The sequence below is a fragment of the Camarhynchus parvulus genome, chromosome 2, assembly GCF_901933205.1.
Source record: "Camarhynchus parvulus chromosome 2, STF_HiC, whole genome shotgun sequence".
NCBI lineage: Eukaryota > Metazoa > Chordata > Aves > Passeriformes > Thraupidae > Camarhynchus > Camarhynchus parvulus.
Genome location: NC_044572.1, coordinates 66,453,482 through 66,470,330, shown reverse-complemented (window position 1 = coordinate 66,470,330; position 16,849 = coordinate 66,453,482). Strand labels below are relative to the sequence as shown.

General features: G+C 40.5%; 1 protein-coding gene across 1 annotated transcript; it reads left to right on the top strand.

Moving 5' to 3' along the window:
* On the top strand, nucleotides 1–16,077 carry RIOK1 (RIO kinase 1). Its single transcript, XM_030944080.1, has 17 exons — nucleotides 1–155; nucleotides 1,025–1,229; nucleotides 2,428–2,518; nucleotides 3,521–3,590; nucleotides 4,295–4,337; nucleotides 5,019–5,111; nucleotides 5,830–5,942; nucleotides 6,067–6,147; nucleotides 6,671–6,757; nucleotides 7,329–7,466; nucleotides 8,111–8,214; nucleotides 9,867–9,973; nucleotides 11,007–11,072; nucleotides 12,670–12,789; nucleotides 13,076–13,129; nucleotides 14,223–14,372; nucleotides 15,872–16,077. The coding sequence occupies exons 1-17, from the start codon at nucleotides 85–87 to the stop codon at nucleotides 15,980–15,982; spliced, it is 1,704 nt and encodes a 567-aa protein (XP_030799940.1). The 5' UTR covers nucleotides 1–84; the 3' UTR covers nucleotides 15,983–16,077.
* Nucleotides 16,078–16,849: the final 772 nt, after the last annotated feature.

Genomic DNA, 16,849 nt, shown 5'->3' with positions numbered 1-16,849 from the left:
GGCATCCGGGCTGCCGGAGATTCCTGCCGCTCGATTCCTGCCTCCCGGTGATTCTTGCTCCTGGTTCCTGCCGCCGCCGCCGCCATGGATTACCGGGCGCTGGTGATGAGCCAGGTTGTGCCCGGGCAGTTCGACGATGCGGACTGCTCGGACAGGTGAGGGCGCGCCGCAGGGCCGGGGCTGAGGGCGCTGGGGGAGCCGGGCCGGGCAGACACGCGGGGCGGGAGCAGCCCTGGGACTTGCCCGGCAGCGGGGAAGGGAGAGCCCGTGGTGCTGCCCTGTTACTGGAGGAGGTGAGAGGAAGGGCTGCGTGTGTCTCTCGGCTTCCCTTTTTCATGATCTGTGCTGCTTTGGGACATACTTGTCCTGGCAAAAAGCCGTGATACCCGGGCGCGTTGCTGACATTACAGAATGGTAGCATCAGTTAGGTTGGAAAAGACCTCTGGGATCATCGAGGCCAAGCTGTGACACAACACCACCGTGCCAGCTGTGGCACTGAGTAACAAGACCATGGCACTGAGTAACAAGTCCAGTCTTTCCTTAAACACCCCCAGGAACGGTGACTCCACCACCTCCCTGAGCAATGCATTCCAATGTCTAACCACCCTTGCTGTGAAGAAATTCTTCCAAATTCTCCTGGTGCAACTTTGCATCTCTAGGCCCTGTCCTCTTTTCCTGTCACTTGTTGCCTGGGGGAAGAGACCGACCCCCACGTGGCTGCAGCCTCCTTTCAGGGAATTGTAGAGAATGGTAAGGTCTCCCCTGAGCCTTCTTTCCTCCAGGCTAAACACCCCCAGCTCCCTCAGCTGCTCCTCATAGGACTTGTGCTCTAGACCCTTCACCAGCTTCATTTCTAGACCTGATCCAGCACCTCCATATCCTTCCTGAATAGGGGGCCTCAGAACTGGAGTCAGTGAATTAAAACATGAGTGAAAACGTAAAGTTGTTTATGGGGATAAGTGTATTGAATTTTGGGTGACTGTAGCAATCATTTTTAGTGATAGACGTCTGTGTTTCTTTTCAGTGAATCTGTGGAAGACACAGAAGCGTGTAAAGAGGGTGAGGTCCCTGAGAGCTGCCAGCTGTGCACGTGTGAAGAAGTTAATGCTGAGGAAGGAGATGGTGATGATGACAATGATGCTGAAGAGGAAGATGAAGACTGGGACTGGGATGATGAGGTGGGAAGACTGACGAAGCGCCACAATGCTGCTGGTGGATGCAATCCACAGGTATGTATGTTGAAAGTTATTCTGTGGGCTTTGAGGGTGCCCAAGAGCTAATGGGGCCAGCCTGGAGGCTTTGTTTGTTGTTAGTGTTATGTTGAGGACAAATGCAAGCAGAATTTTTTCCTTGAGAGAATCCCCTTCCTTTGCATCTGTTCCTCTGAGGTGCTGTATGTGTATGTAAATTGTAGCCCGAGCTCCATTTGATTTTCTTGTCTCAAACCCTGTTGCTGGATTCTCTGTGTCACTGCAGTTTCCTTCTGTTCCTTACCTTTCTCAACTTTTCTTTCTTTGTTCACCCTTAAGATGTTCCTTACTTTTTGGTATTTGTCCTCTGGGTTTCTGAGCCTCTTCTCCAGCCTTTCTATTTATTTTTAGACTATCTGCTAGTCATATCCAGGGTGAAACCAGTTCTGGTTTTGACTTAATAGTGAAGAAGGCAAAATAATAATATAAGTATGAAAAAAAAAATAATATAAGCATGGGAAATGGAGGGGGGTGCTTGAAGGGAATTAATTTAGAGTGTATGGTGTTGGCATAGAAACTCTGGTGTTGGGCAGAATGGAGAGCACTCGTGAAGGTAAGGAGGGTGCTAGTTCTCACATCAGCTTGGACACTAGAAGTTTAAAATCTCATTTTTCCTATTGATACCAACTTAGCAGAATAGTTGAGGTAAATCAGAGTGATGCTGATCATAGCATAGCATGTCTGGCAGCATTTGTCCTAGGTGATATATTCTTGCCTTTATTTAGAGGTTTATGCTGTTCAGTGATGGTGAAATCATGTTCGGGTATTAGCTGTGTTTGTGGAGGACTACATGTAAGAAAAGGCAGAATCTTGGGAAGTTTTCTCGGTTCATTGCCACTGCGTTTTTTCCTCTTGTTTTATTCCTTGTTTTTGTCTTCTGTTCTCTTCCTTTTACAGACAGAAAAAGTGCTGTGTGAGAGACTTGTAGCTTCCTAGACTAAAAAAAACCTCTAGTTTGGAGCACTTTTAGAATTTTAACTGATGTGTTACCTGTATTTTCTTTTATTGATTTAAGTAAAATCTGGTGTTAATCCATGGCTGTTTCCTTATATCCCATGTGGTTTTTATCTTACAGCTTTAGGCATAGGCATTTGAGATGGCTTTTCCAATGAAATGGTTTGAATTTCAAAGGGCTGCGTACAGAACGTGACTTATGTTGACAAATCCTTTATTTCAGGCAAATAGACAGACCCCTAATTGCTCTTCAGCAAAACTGTCAACCCCTGCAGGCAAGGTTTTAAGAAAATTTGAACACAAAATCAATTTAGGTGAGTATAATTGCACTGCTGTCCATTAATTTAAACAGTTTCCACTCTGTGATGTTCTCAGACTAATTCTGCTTATGTTAAGCCAGAACTCACTGGAATGGGTGAGTTAGCCACTGCCGGAGAGTTTAAAAATGGCTTTTGAGTACTTGAAGTTACCTTTAGTCTCCAAGAACTGGCTGTCATACCCCCCTCTCTCTCTCCACCTTCAGAACCACATGGCTGTTTTGTTGGGGTTTTTTCTTTCCCTTTGACTTCTCCACGCAACCTGAAGTCTTTCTTCTCTAGATTCTCTTTAGGAAAATCTAAAGAGATTTGGGTGGAGGGAGGGAATTAACTAACTCTCTGTTGTGATATAGGTGATTCCCACAGCTGCTACCACAGCTGCATTTTCCAGACAAATGCAGTAGTCCCCTATAGTACTGGGGGCAATACGTTATGAAGCAGTTCTCTCCCAGGGGCAGAGATCCTGTGCTAAGTGAAGAGGCTGCTGTCCCAGCTGGAGTGGTTTGATTTTTGCCCTGAGATGGAGATGGCTGCTCAGCACAGCCTGTCAGGACTAGGGGTAGCTGTGATTGGCACCTTCTGACAGGGTCTACCCTGTCAGAGGTTGGGTTTTCCTTTTTAACAAAGTGGTGCTAGGATGAAGGCTGCTGGTGTTTGTAGGCAAATACAGCAGCTTTTATACATTAAGCATTTAATCAAACACTATTTAAATGCATTGTTGAAGAGAATCTGGGAGGCTATTGCTTATTGTGTTAAGAAAAGTGGCATTTGATTGTTGAAAAGAGAACAGACAAATTTATTGATGAGATGTTATCCAAAAGGCGTTACTGTTATCGCATTTCCAAGTCTCTGGAATTGTCTCATTCAGCTGTGTTGTTACCTTATAGTCCTGCCCTGAAGTGTAAACAGAGTGAAGTGCTAGGTTAACCCTGGTGTGTAGGAAACTTCTTTGGGGTTTGGGGTTTTGGTTTTTTTTCATTGCTTTTATGTGTTTTTCAGATAAGCTAAATTTTGATGACTCTGTTATAAACAGAGTCACAGAAAAGTCTAGGCAGAAGGAAGCAGACATGTGAGTATATATGCTTCTATTTTCACTTAAGTATTTTAAACTCAGAAGTGTAGTGCTTTTTTCCTTGTGTAAATAAGTTTGTTAAGAAAAATGAAGTTTAGAAGTAGTCTACATGCAGTTTGCCCTTTGGTCTTCAACTTCTTGGTTTCCAAATTAGTTGTCGGAATCATCCCAGAGTTTTGATTCTTTTGTCATTGGTAGCACATCTGATTGTGTTGGTGTGGTATAGTAAGACAGAAGTGATGGGTGTCATTCCCCTAGAAAAGACCCTTTAATACTCTGTTTTTTTAAACAGAAGTCCTTAAGCCGCTGAGCTGAAAAGGTGTTGGAGGCCTTTAGAAAGTTCCTCCTGATGATTTGGTGATGGAAAAGTATTTCTTCTTAAGAAGTTTTTTTTTTTTGGCCTGCAGCTTATAGCCCTGAGTTGTAGAGATAGGTACAGTTTTCTCCTGAATGAGCATAATTCAAAAAAGCAGGAAAATAATCTATAAAAGTCATGGGCTCTGATGTTAATGGTGATGGTATGTTGATTTTTTTTCCATTCCATCCATCTGTCTGCAGGAGAAACCTTTGGTTTTGTATGAACTGAAAGCCTTACTTCTTAAGGCTGTCATCTTACCTTTGGTGCAGAATATCACAGTTTGCTCTGTCAAAGTACTGAGCCCATACGTGGGATTGTAACATTTTATTTTCACTTCTGCTAGGTACCGAGTCAAAGACAAGTCAGACAGAGCAACAGTGGAGCAGGTAAGTCCTTTGTTCATTAAAGTTCCCTTTTAACCAGAGCAAATACTGTAAAATTTTTGGAATCAATGAAAAAACAGAGCAGGAACAGAGTTTGGAATTCTCTTTCCCTTGTTATGCTGAAGAGACTTGTTGTTTCTTTCTTTCTTTGTTTCACATATGAAGGTTAACTTTGATTCCAAAAACATCTTAGAGCTTGTTTTTGTGTTTAACATTGTGATTTGTTCATATGTGTAATGCAGAATTCCATCTTAAGCTTTTATTGAACTCCAAAGAACAAGAAAAAATGCTGAGTTTGCCTTTTTTCTTCTATAGCAAGACTGAATTATTACTAGGCTGAGCCCACATGGCTGTTCTATTTCAGTTATGGTGTCTGTATCCTGAGAAAAATCTTACTTTAAACCATTTAATGCAGCTATGGGTGGGACATTATTTCTTTGTCTCTTCTAGAGTTAGCTTGAAGACATACGCTTAATTTTAAAAAGAGAAAAACATTTTTGAAGAAAAAATTGAAATGTCATCCTAGATTCATGGTAAAATTCTGAGTGATTGTTATTATATGTTCAGATTATTATTTGATCCTTGAGAACAGTCTGATGCCCCAGATCCTTTAATATGATAGTAAGAATGGGCATTATTATTTGTTTTTTTTTTCTCTGCTAACTTTTCTGTATTAAATTTGAGGTGTTGGACCCAAGGACCCGAATCATTCTGTTCAAGATGCTCTCTAGAGGTATCATATCAGAAATCAATGGCTGCATCAGCACAGGGAAAGAAGTAAGTTTTATTGCAAATAGTGTAGTAGGTTTATTTTCAGCAAGCTGGGTGGAAGTTTATGATGCTCAGAAAATGTAGTGAAATACTTGGGCTTAGTTCTACATATTTTGTGCTGCTTGATTGATAAGAAGTTATTGTAAGAAAAAAATTAATATGTTAAAGGAAATCAATTTTCCCAAGTATGAAAGATTTCTAAGAATGCTTTAATATTATCTTAAATTTGTGGATGTTGTTAATTGCATCTTTCAACAAAAAGTTTTCGTAAAGTTTTGTATACCCATAGTATTAAATAGTGCCTAAAAAAACATACAAACCCAGATAATTCCAGTTAAAGACATACTTCTGCCCTGTGTAGAGGTGAAGACATGAGACATTTGGGCCATGCTTTAAGCCCTGAACAGTGCACAGGCTCAGGTTAACCCTTACACAAGGGCTTGTTTCAGTCTCCCAAGTGTGCATGAGGCAGAGTTTTCTTGTGCAATGTTGATTTTATTCTGAGAGCATTGTTGCCCCCCTGCCCCATCTTATGTACTTCCTGTAAGCTGCCTTTCGTGGAAAAAGGATTGCCCTGGTGTGCAGTCTCCTTCAACTGGGTGCCACACAGAGGCTGGGGTGGGATCAGCCCTTTTCCACGTGTCAGAATGAGAAGAAGAGAGAAGATTATGTTGCTTTAAAGAGCTTTTCTTTAATGTTATTTCTTCCCTTTTTAATCTGATAGGCCAATGTATATCATGCCAGTACTGCAAATGGAGAGAACAGAGCAATAAAGATTTACAAAACCTCTATTCTGATGTTTAAAGATCGGGATAAGTATGTGAGTGGTGAATTCAGGTGAGTTTAACTTCTGGGTTTTGCTGGGGAAGAGGGATTATTTTGACAGGTGTTAAAATAACTGGTACTCATGCTGTGTTGATAGACTAAGAGTCTCTGTTGTCTTTTATTTTTTTATTTAAAGATTTCGTCATGGATACTGCAAAGGCAACCCAAGAAAAATGGTGAAGACGTGGGCTGAAAAAGAAATGAGGAATTTAATAAGGTGATTTTTCTAGTTTTTATTTCATCGTGCAGTGGTTACCAAAACTTTTAAGTTTATAGGAGGTGCTCTCTCTGTGGCTACCACTACCCTATTGGGTCTCTGGAGTGTTCAGGAAAGTGTCTTAAGCTTCATTATGGGAGAGAAACAAAAGGGGAGGGAAGAATAAAGATCTTCTTTTGTTTTCCTGCTAATGCTTGAAGCTCTTCAGTGTCTGAACTCTGTCTGACATGACTGAACAGCAAGGAGAAGCTAGAAATAGCTGCTGGTGAGCAGCAACACACTGTGTGATATGGGTTAATCTAGGATTAACCTAAACTGTCTAAAGATTCTTTCACACAGGAATGCTTAGAAAAGGGTCAGAATAGTTGTGGCTTTTTGTGTGCATTTCCTAGTTGTTCTTCACAAGGGAGAGTTTCCTGAGCTCTCACTGTGTTATGTTCAAAGCTGCAGAGCTCCTTTATGCACTAGTGCAAAGCAGAGTTTGGTTTTATTTTTTTTTTGTGGCTTTGTTCCTGTGTTTCAGGTTGAATACAGCTCAGATACCTTGCCCAGAGCCAATTATGCTAAGGAGTCATGTGCTTGTCATGGGCTTTATTGGTAAAGGTGATAGGTAAGTATCCTTAGAAAATAAATTTTTTTGTTTATTTGATTTTCTGTGGTTTTTTTTTTAATTTAGTAATAGCTTTTCCCAAAGGTTTATTAAAACCAACCAAACCAACCATCTGAATTTACCTACAGTTACTCTAGGGCTGTAAAGTTAACATGTACATGTGATCTGTGGAATGGTCCCAGACATTTGTCAGCTACTACTGCAGGCAATCTGTGTGATTCTGGAGCCTCAGTTGTGTGCAAAATTAATTAATAAAGTGGCTTAACCAGAGATTAATGCTGGAAAGGCTTGCTAATCATACATGAAGATAGTTTATTTTTTTGTAGTTACTGACATTAATGTAGCATGGTCCAAATTAACTCCTGTTCAAAATAGAGCTCCAGAATCTTTGGCAAGCATGTAGCAAGGTTTTGCTGCCCTTCCTGCTGGCTCCTTGCACTTGGTTGCTCATCCTGACTTGCTTGACACACTCAGGGAGTGAAGATTCAGGCACAGCAATTAAAGCATTTGCAGCTGGTGTGAAAAAGGAAAAAATATTTAGTTTCTGTTGTTTTTTTTTTGTAATTTCAAGGCCTGCTCCTCTGCTGAAGAATGCTCAGTTGTCTGACTCCAAAGTCCGGGAGCTGTACTTGCAGATCATCCAGTACATGAGAAGAATGTACCAAGATGCCAGACTTGTTCATGCAGATCTCAGTGAATTTAATATGCTGTATGTTTTTAATCCTTGCTCTGAATTGTGACATCTAAAATGTATGCATTGGCAGCCTCTGTGTGAGAGTACTGATGTACCTTTCAGCGAGGGCGGGGTCCTTGTCGTTACTGGATTTTGTAACTTTTCTAATTAATTATGTAGCTTTTAGCCCGGATCTGAGCTTTCTCTGTTAAAAAATGCCAACAGGCAAACAAACAAAAGAAACCATAAAATAAGAAGAAACAAAGTTAAAAAACACAACAAACTCACCTCACAAAACCCCCTCACGACTAGAAAAAAACCTGTCAACTCTGGCAAAAATTAGTATGGTATCATTTTTATATAAGGTATTTTATATTAGTTAGGTATCACTTCACTGCTATATTTGTATAACTTTCTTGTCTTTTTTCTTTTTCATGCACCTCTCTGCTTTTTTTGTTCATGAGCAGACTATTTTTTAAAAAAGTTTAGTTACACAGCTTGTATAGAGGAGGGAAAGGATTGACTGAAAAAAGCCACCCTGGCCCTCACAGGCAAAGTGTATGCTGGAGAAAGAAGTTAAGATTTTTTTTTGCTGGTTCTTAAGTTTGAGGCATGCTTTGTTCCCTGCCCCTCAGTAGTCTGGTGGAGTTGGTGCAGCCCTGTGTGGGGTTTCCTTGCAGGTACCACGGAGGGGACGTGTACATCATTGACGTGTCTCAGTCCGTGGAGCATGACCACCCGCACGCGCTGGAGTTCCTGCGCAAGGATTGTGCCAATGTTAACGGTGAGGGGGCTGTACTCCAGCCCTTGTTCTGACACCTGGTTTGTTTAACATGATGGACTCAGTTCACCTCATGTTCTTTCAGGTGTAACTGACTGTAGAAGCTGTCAAAATTCCATTAAAATACTACTTCTCCTACGTTCTCGTGACTTTCCTCAGGGAGCAGTGTACTGTGTTGAGTTCAGAGTAGTGCAGCCTATTTTGCTAGAAATCATCTCTCTTAAATGAGTGCCATGACTGAATCTCCGAGTTCGGATAGATTTAAGATCACTCCCAGTCTGCAGCAGTGCTCACCCCAATCTTAACTTCCCTTGCTTAAAATACTGTGCAGACATACTGATGTGTTGCCTTCTGTGAGCTGAATCCACATCTGGGATTCCTCACCTGGCCAGATGTTTCTGTATGTTATAAAGTTTCCTGCACTAAAGGCAGCTGAGAGGATTGAGGCACAGAGTAATTAATTAGAGATGTTATCACTTGTCATAGTATTTTGATAAGTTAAGTTTAATGGTGTTTTTCTCTTGAGAATTTGGTCTTCATGTGCGAATATACATGTTGTGTAACAGATAGACACCTCCTGGTAGGGTGTGTCCCTGAGGACGAAAAAATCTCTCTATAGGCTGCTTTTGTCTCCCCTTTCTTTTCACATTGACTTTTTTCTTATTTTACAGAGGCTCTTGAAAGTCTGGTGCATAATTAGGAAAGAACTGTGTGTATGCTGTATGTTTGTTGATATCCAGTGTGCTACTTTTTCCTTATTCCTTTTCAGTTCATGCATTTTTAATAACACCCTTCTGTTTCAGTTAGTCACACCCTTGCTCTTTATTAATGTCTTTTGTGCTCCTCTCCCTGGATATTCTAGTGTCTCAGTGAGTTGCAGTGGTTTTGGTGTTGTTTTGTTTTCTGTCACTGCAGCTCAGAGACTCTAAGAAACACCTGGTTCTGCTCTAGGTGTGATCTTTGCAGAGATTTGTGGTTCAGTGAGCACAGAGAGCTGCCTCCAAACTAAGTGCTTTTCTAATCCTTCCATGATTAATTTCTCACAGTGAGAGATCTTCTGGGAATTTTAGTAGGAAATAGTTGTTAAACAGTCCTCAGTGTCACTTGCTGCTGTTTTTCAAAAGAGAAGTGCAGCATATGAATTTGGTCATAACTGATTTAAGAAAGCAATTCTGAGTGTAGTAGCGAGGAAGATTCTAGGAGATCAATGTGTCTTCCCTTTTGGGTGGATCTGTACCGTATTTCAGTGGCCACTTGTTTTCCTCTCCGGCAAAAGTTTGAGGTCTCCATTCCTTATTTGAAATACTTTTTTTTAATCTTAGTCATTGCAAATATTACACCTGTCTTGAATTCTTTACTTCTTAGCCCATACTCCATTAAGTCAGGATCCTGCTGAAATTGATTTGGCTTTTATATTTATGCAGTTTTTCTCCTTTTAGTGTTTGTTGCATCTGGGACATGAACAGTTTTATTTCAGATGACCAAGAATCATCTGGTAACTAAACTCCATAGATGTAGATGATGTAGAATGTGCTGCTGAGACTTCCCCAAGTCATCAGAGTTGCTGGCTTGCTGGAATTGTCACTTTAACATCCAAGATGTGTATGTTAGATGGAATTACTAATGGGTTTTGTCTCTCCCTTGTTCCCTGGTAGACTTTTTCCAGAAGCACAATGTTGCAGTGATGACAGTGAGGGAGCTGTTTGAATTTATTACTGATCCTTCTATCACAAGTGAAAACATTGATGACTACCTGTCTAAGGTAAGACCTCCTGGCCTTGTTACTGAGTAAGAGGACAGTAAAATCAGATCTAGTTCAAGCTCCATCATCTCATGTACTCTACATCCTAAGGAAGCCAGCACATGACATTGTTGTGCTAGTGCTTCAAAAATGCATATAGGTCTTTTCCATTTATACCATTGTAGGGTGACGCTGCTTTCATTGCATGTTGTCTTAGAAAGTATCTTGGACATATTTTATGAAAAATCCTTTTGCTAGGACCTTTTCTCCTGAGAAGCTGAGGCCTCAGAAATGAAATGTAATCAATAATTATCTGCTGCTGTGGAATGCAACAAGTGCATCTTTGATTGGTCTTATGTGGTTGTTTTTAATTAATGGCCAATCACAGTCCAGCTGTCTCGGACTCTCTGGTCAGTCACAAGATTTTATTATCATTCCATTCAATTTCTTTCCTTGCTAGCCTTCTGATGAAATCCTTTCTTCTATTCTTTTAGTATAGTTTTAATATATCGTTTCCTTTTAATATAATATATATAATAAAATAATAAATCAGTCTTCTGAAACACGGAGTCAAGATTCTCATCTCTTCCCTCGTCCTGGGACCCCTGCGAACACCACTATAAGAAAGTCTGTCTAATCATGAAGACTCAAATGTCTGTTTGAATTGCTGTAAGAACCAGGATGCTTTAAGTTAGCTCTTCTTTCTGGCAAGGAGGAGCTCTGCAGAAATATAACCGTGCTTATATGGAGGGTGGTGTTGTATGTCGTGTAGCCGTGCTGGGCCTGCCGCAGTTTGGTCTCGGGGGGAGGAGCTGCACGTGTGTTTTTCCCGCTGGTACGGCCGTGATCTGCAGCTGTCCGTGTGCTTCGCAGCAGTGCTGGTCACCATTAGGTGTCGCTGAAGGCATTCCCACAGGGACAGCTGGAGTGCGTGTGAGTGACGGTGGAGCACAGGGAGAAACACAGATGGGAATAGTTGGATGTGATTCTAAAAGGCTTAGTGGTGCGACTCTAAAGAATGATAACCTTTTTGTAATGTTTTGTGTTTCTTTAGGCAATGGAAATAGCATCGAAAAGAACAGAAGAGGAAAGATCCAGTCAAGATAAAGTGGATGAAGAAGTGAGGATTTCTGTTCCTGCTATGAAATTAATATTAACCTTACCTCTTCTAAGCACTGAAAAATGTTGTGTTTTCTTTGGAAAAATGTACAGTTGATGATAAACAAAACTTTGTTTCTGATGCTGAGATATCTTGACTTAGTTGAGATGTGAAGTATTAAGGGATGCCATGTGTAAAAGCTGACAGCAATAAGCTGTTAGGCGGCAAATACTCTATTTCCTAAACCAGCTTGTTTGCTGACATCTATGTCTCTTGATGTATCTTCCAGTTCAGGTTTAGTTAACAAAAAACCTGAGTAGAGAGATCTGGTTGTGCTAGTGGTTTTGGACCAGTGATACAGAAGCAGGCTATTTGGATAAGTACATTGGCCAGATTGCCTATTTAGCTCCACTCCCTGTCTTAATTCAGTTCTTCCACTGCTTTTACATTCAGTGAAGCCATCTCAAGTCCATTATGGAAAGCTGTTTTAATATTCTGGAAATGCTTGATGTAAAGATAGAACCATTTCTATCTTAGTCTTAACTATCTGTTCCAGAAGAGTCTAAAAACAAAACCGACAACCAACAAAAGCCTCTTATCTTGTGGGTCAGTACAACTTGATTTATTCAAGACTTTTTTGTCTTGGAGCTCAGCAGATTTCGCTAACTGCTTCAGGCTTTGCCAAGGAAAGATGTGTTTTGTTTCCCAGGATAGCCTCAGCATAAAACTACTGAGGTGTAGAGTCAGATTCTAGTGTTTGGTAGCAAGTCCATCTTTTGCAAGCAAGTTACTCCTTTGTTTATATGAGGTACTGACCTGTAAGAGAGGTGGTTTTGTAGAATCTCAGTTCAGTTCATTTGTCTTAGATTTTTACATGTGACCATGGCTAATTTGTGCCACTTCCCTTGCAAAATAGTAGAGCTGAGTAAGGGCAGCTCTGTGGAAGTGGGGAACTGTGCTTTGTGTGCAGCTGTCAGATCATCATTGATGATCACTGAATCTGGACTGGGATTGAACTGATACCATGAAACAGAGAAGCAAAACACATTTCTCTGATCTGGTAGGATCATAAGCTTGCTGAAAGACTGTTCCAAATGTGACAAACTTGAAGTGTGTTATTGATACTGCAGTATTTTTTTGTTTTTATTGTACTGTACTGGTGCAAGAACCTTTTTTGAGTTGTACTGTAGGTTCAAGTGGATATTGTTACATGAAAAGATTAAGTTCTAGCAGTGCATTTCAACGGAGTTGCCTCCTGAAGGCATTATAAATATTACAATAAAAGCATTAGACAAAATTCTTAGGATACAAAACCTTAGGACTCAAATAGGCTAAGAGATGGTTGGAGAATTTTGTAAGTGGGCGGGTGTGAGTCAGGCTAAGGAAGGAGCTTTCTTAGTTGTGATCTATCAATAATGTCTAGGTTACGCATTAAGTCTGCCCCTACAAAAAATAACCAAACAAAAAACAACTCTGTAATTCAAATGGTAAGGGATGATTGCTATGTTCATTTGTTGTTTCTTTGTGATTATTCTCCTAAGGATGCACAATTAGGAGAGAAGAACATCATGACACTATATGTAAATTAGTAAATCTGTGTTTCCCTTCACTGTGCTAGGTATTTAAGAAGGCCTACATACCTCGAACTCTGACTGAAGTTAAAAACTATGAGAGGGATGTGGACATAATGATGAAATTGAAAGAAGAGGATATGGCATTGAACGTTCAGCAAGATAATGTGAGTAGACATGCTGAGGCCCTGCAAAAGAGAGAGAGAGTGAATATGAATTCTTCTTACTGGAAACTGTTAGTAACAAACAAAAACAGAAGCATTGCTACCAAGGTGTGGAGTACTAAATCTATATCATTCTTTAAAATTGTCTCGTCAGTGCTTAATGCTAACATTCTGGATTTTATCCTGGTCTTTATTTCTTTAAATTTATTTTTAGATAGTAATTTTCTCTGGGCACAAAGAATTAAGATATAATTTGATATGTAATTTCTTCCTCTCTCCCTTGGAGCAGATTCTCTACCAAACTGTAACAGGACTGAAGAAGGATTTGTCTGGTGTTCAGAAGGTAAGAGGGTCTTTTTGAAATCCTTCATTTTAGCCATTTTCAGAAAAGTGCTTACAGGTAGTTTAGAGAATGCCTGGTCCTACATCTGACACCATGAAAGAAGCCTTTGTGTGCAGAATGACCATTTGTGTCAGGATGTGTCTGCACAACACAGAATTTTCTTCCCTCCACTGTGGCTGATGCTGGGTTGCTTGAGAATGAAATTAAAATCCTTGTTGTGGCCATGATCTCTAAAGTTAAGATGGCGATGAGGGAAAGTGTTTTCTGATTATGGAAAATGTAATTTATTTAAACTGTTGCATGACTGCAAGTTTTTATATGTTTCTGATATCAGATATCATATCAGATGTGTTGATATGATAGAGTATCTGTTGTAATATTGCATAAAGAACAGTCAGTCCTCCAGTATAAGCCATAAAATATGATGTCTTACTGTGTTTGAAGTACCTGACAGTGACACTTCTGTAAAGTAGATTGGATGAGAATTTGGATACAGATCACTTGGAGCCATGTCATTCAAGGCAGAAGCCCTGTGTGGATTCCCCCTCCTTACTTTGTGAATATTCTCTAGCAGTGGTGTAGACTCTTGATTTAAAATGGAAATATAAATATGGATGGGATCAGGCTGTAGCACAGTCTCCAGGCTTGTTTGAGAATAAGTGAGTGTTCCAGTGCAGATATTTGTGTTTGCAATATAGAATACATACAGTGCCCCCAAGGTAGATTTGGGCATGATCCAAGGATAATTAAAAATAGGCTTCCACATATGTTAGCAAATTGCTGTTTAACTTAGGGAAATTAGTTTGGGAGTGCAAATAACAGCTGTGCTTTGAGCCCTGACCTAAAAGAATCTGTGGTGTACATTATAGATTCCTTTTTCTTAGTTTGGCTTAACCTACTTTTCATTCTTTATCTTGAAACTCAGTGAGGGCTGTGGTAAGGGAGATAGCATCAGATTGCTCAAAGGCTTCTTTGCAGCAGATTCTGTTTTCTTTTTTTGTGAATATATATATACATTGTGCATGTGTATCTGTGTATGCTGCCATTAGGTTTCTTGGTTTTGATTTTATGTAATTCTTGATGTATCTTGCAGATTCCTGCACTCCTTGAAGAGGCAGACAATTCAGAAACAGACTCTGATGATGATGATGGTGGCGGTGGTAGCTCAGAGGACTCTGATTTGGGCTGTAAAGAATCTGTACATCCCAAAGATAAACCTGCTGAAGTTAGCATGGACAAGAAGGTCAGCTGGCTGGGAATTGTTTATTTTTTCCCACCTTTGCTTATATGACACAAAAACATCCAAACTTAGTGGCTCTTGCTTCTTCTTGTCTGAAACAAGCTGTGGACCTTTCCTGTTGTGGAGAACAAGAGCAGAGGCAGTGAATTTCATTGGGCATGCTTTATTAAAGGTGGTTTTATGTAGAGCAGTGTGTAACACAGCTCTCTGTAGCTTAGGCAAAGCTAGAAGAGAGATCTCTACAGGGAATTATAGGGCTACACAAAGTAGAATTCAGTGAAGCCTGGACAGCTTTCCAGTCCCTCTGGTTACTCTTCCAGGCTTTGGTGCTCAGGTTTGTGGCTGTTGTCCCTGATGAACCTCCTTATGCCCAGACAGCTGAGACCACTTGATCTGTAGAGCTGGAGATTTGGTGATAGTGTTTGTACCACAGTGGTTTTTGCAGTACCATTAGTACAGGCTGGCTAGCTTTCCTGTGGGCAAGAGATGTAATGCAGTCCAGCACAGGGATTATGGTTAGGGTCTGGGGTTTGGGTTTTCTTTGAGGTTTCGTTTTATAACTGTGGAACAATATGCTCAGTTTTGGTGAGGCTTTCCTGCAGTGTATCATTCATGAGCGAGAGCCTTTTGACAGCCTTTTCGGTGCTGTGCAAAAAAAAAAGAAAAAAAAGCAGGGTGAAACTTGCAGCCTTAAGGGGTTCAAGATTTGGGACATTGCATTTTAGGTTTTTCTTCCTAGAAAAGGTAAGATAATATTTTTCATATCTGTCAAATAAAAATGCAACACTCCACTACACACTGGCAGTCTCGAGCTGCTGCCTTTTAGATGTGAAAAAGGAAAGTCTTGGCCACTTCTCATCTGATAGGTTTTGATTTGGACTTCTTTTTGTGTGAGATGAGGGTTTTTTGTAACTTGTGTTTAGCTGTAGGTTGAACAACAGCAATTACTTAGCAGCAATTACTTCTACCTACCCCTTCCACTTTGCTGACTTTTTGTTTTCTAGTTGAGTCTTGTCCCTTCTGTCTGGCACAGATTTACAGTGTATTGCAGTAGCATGGCATTCTTTCCTGCCAGTCCTGCTGGTGATCAGCTTGCTCTATCAGCACTTACTGGATCAATATTTTGATACATGACACATAGAAACAGATACTATAGTAGCTCTGTGGGTAGCAGAAAATGTAGACCAGACAACCTGTTGTAATCTTAGGTGTAAATAGCATGAGTTAAGAGTGCCTCTTGTTCACTTTCTTCAAAGGTCGCATGGAACTCAAGTTCTGACTAGTTCATCATTACCAGTGTGCAGGTCTGGGCTCCATCCCCAACCTGTATCTCCTTTTTCCTATCCCCTCATAATTTCTATTGATTTTTAAAATTTCTTTATCTTGATAACCTTATTTTTATGTCATGTGTTAATTAACTTGTTCATGTAACAATTGATTGACTTGTTTAAAATTCTTCATTCCCTTCTGGCTTTAAATGAGTGGTGTTTGATTTCTTATAGGAAAGGAAAAAGATGGTTAAAGAAGCCCAAAGAGAAAAGAGAAAAACCAAAATCCCAAAGCATGTGAAGAAGAGGAAAGAAAAGACTGCAAAAATGAAGAAAGGCAAATAAAACCATCTTTGGCTCAGAGAAAGGGATGATGTGTTGTGGATTAGTCAGTCACCATATTTTTTTCTTTATTAAAAAATTAAAAATCCTTTATTTATATACATACAGTGTAAACTGTGAGGGTCTTTTTTGTTAATAACATGGTGTAGTTGTTTGAACAGAGTGTATGACACAGGTTTCCCGATGGGAAAGAATGAGTCTAATATTTGTGCCTGCTAAAATTCTTTACCTGTGCAGGTTTGACTTTTGTACTAAACTCACACTTACTTGTTCCTGTGTTCTAACTCCCCATGCCTTTTTCACAGTATGGAAGCAAACTGAGCTCTGCAGGCTCTCAGAGTCCCCGGGATAACCCTGCAGACATTGTGCCTTTGCTGCCTCCCTGTGCTTGCATCTCCATTGATGGCTGAGTGCACACGTGGCTGCAATCCCCGGTTTGACCTTCACGGCCTCTCTGGTGCCTTGGGCTAGAAATTTCCTAAGAGAGGAACCCATCAGGGCTTCCAGATCTCTCTTTCTCTCTCTCTTTGCTCCCTTTCTCCATCCACACAGGTGTTGATAGCACTCTCACATACAGTACTCATGAAAGTGTAGACAGCATTACTGGAGCAAACAGGACTGGTATTTTCTCAGGAAATGCAGAAAATGGGCATGTTTGTTGGGACACTGAGATGAAATACACGCATTTTGGAAATTGGCATTACATCAGGCACGAGAGAGGGGCCAGCCTCCAACTTGGAAGTGAAGGAAGGAGGACTTGTGAGGCCTATATCCAGAGGTGAGGGAGTACTGGTGATTCTCATGACACCAAGGGCTTAGATGCTGCCAGAAGCATGGACACCTTTTTCCTGCCTGTGTACAGATATATTC

Bases quoted from the DNA above. Each gene is read 5' to 3' on its own strand.
- RIOK1 (XM_030944080.1), top strand. From the start codon at position 85: ATGGATTACCGGGCGCTGGTGATGAGCCAGGTTGTGCCCGGGCAGTTC. The intron at 6,148-6,670 runs GTGATTTTTCTA...CCTGTGTTTCAG, and splicing joins GAAATGAGGAATTTAATAAG to GTTGAATACAGCTCAGATAC. The intron at 8,215-9,866 runs GTGAGGGGGCTG...GTTCCCTGGTAG, and splicing joins GGATTGTGCCAATGTTAACG to ACTTTTTCCAGAAGCACAAT.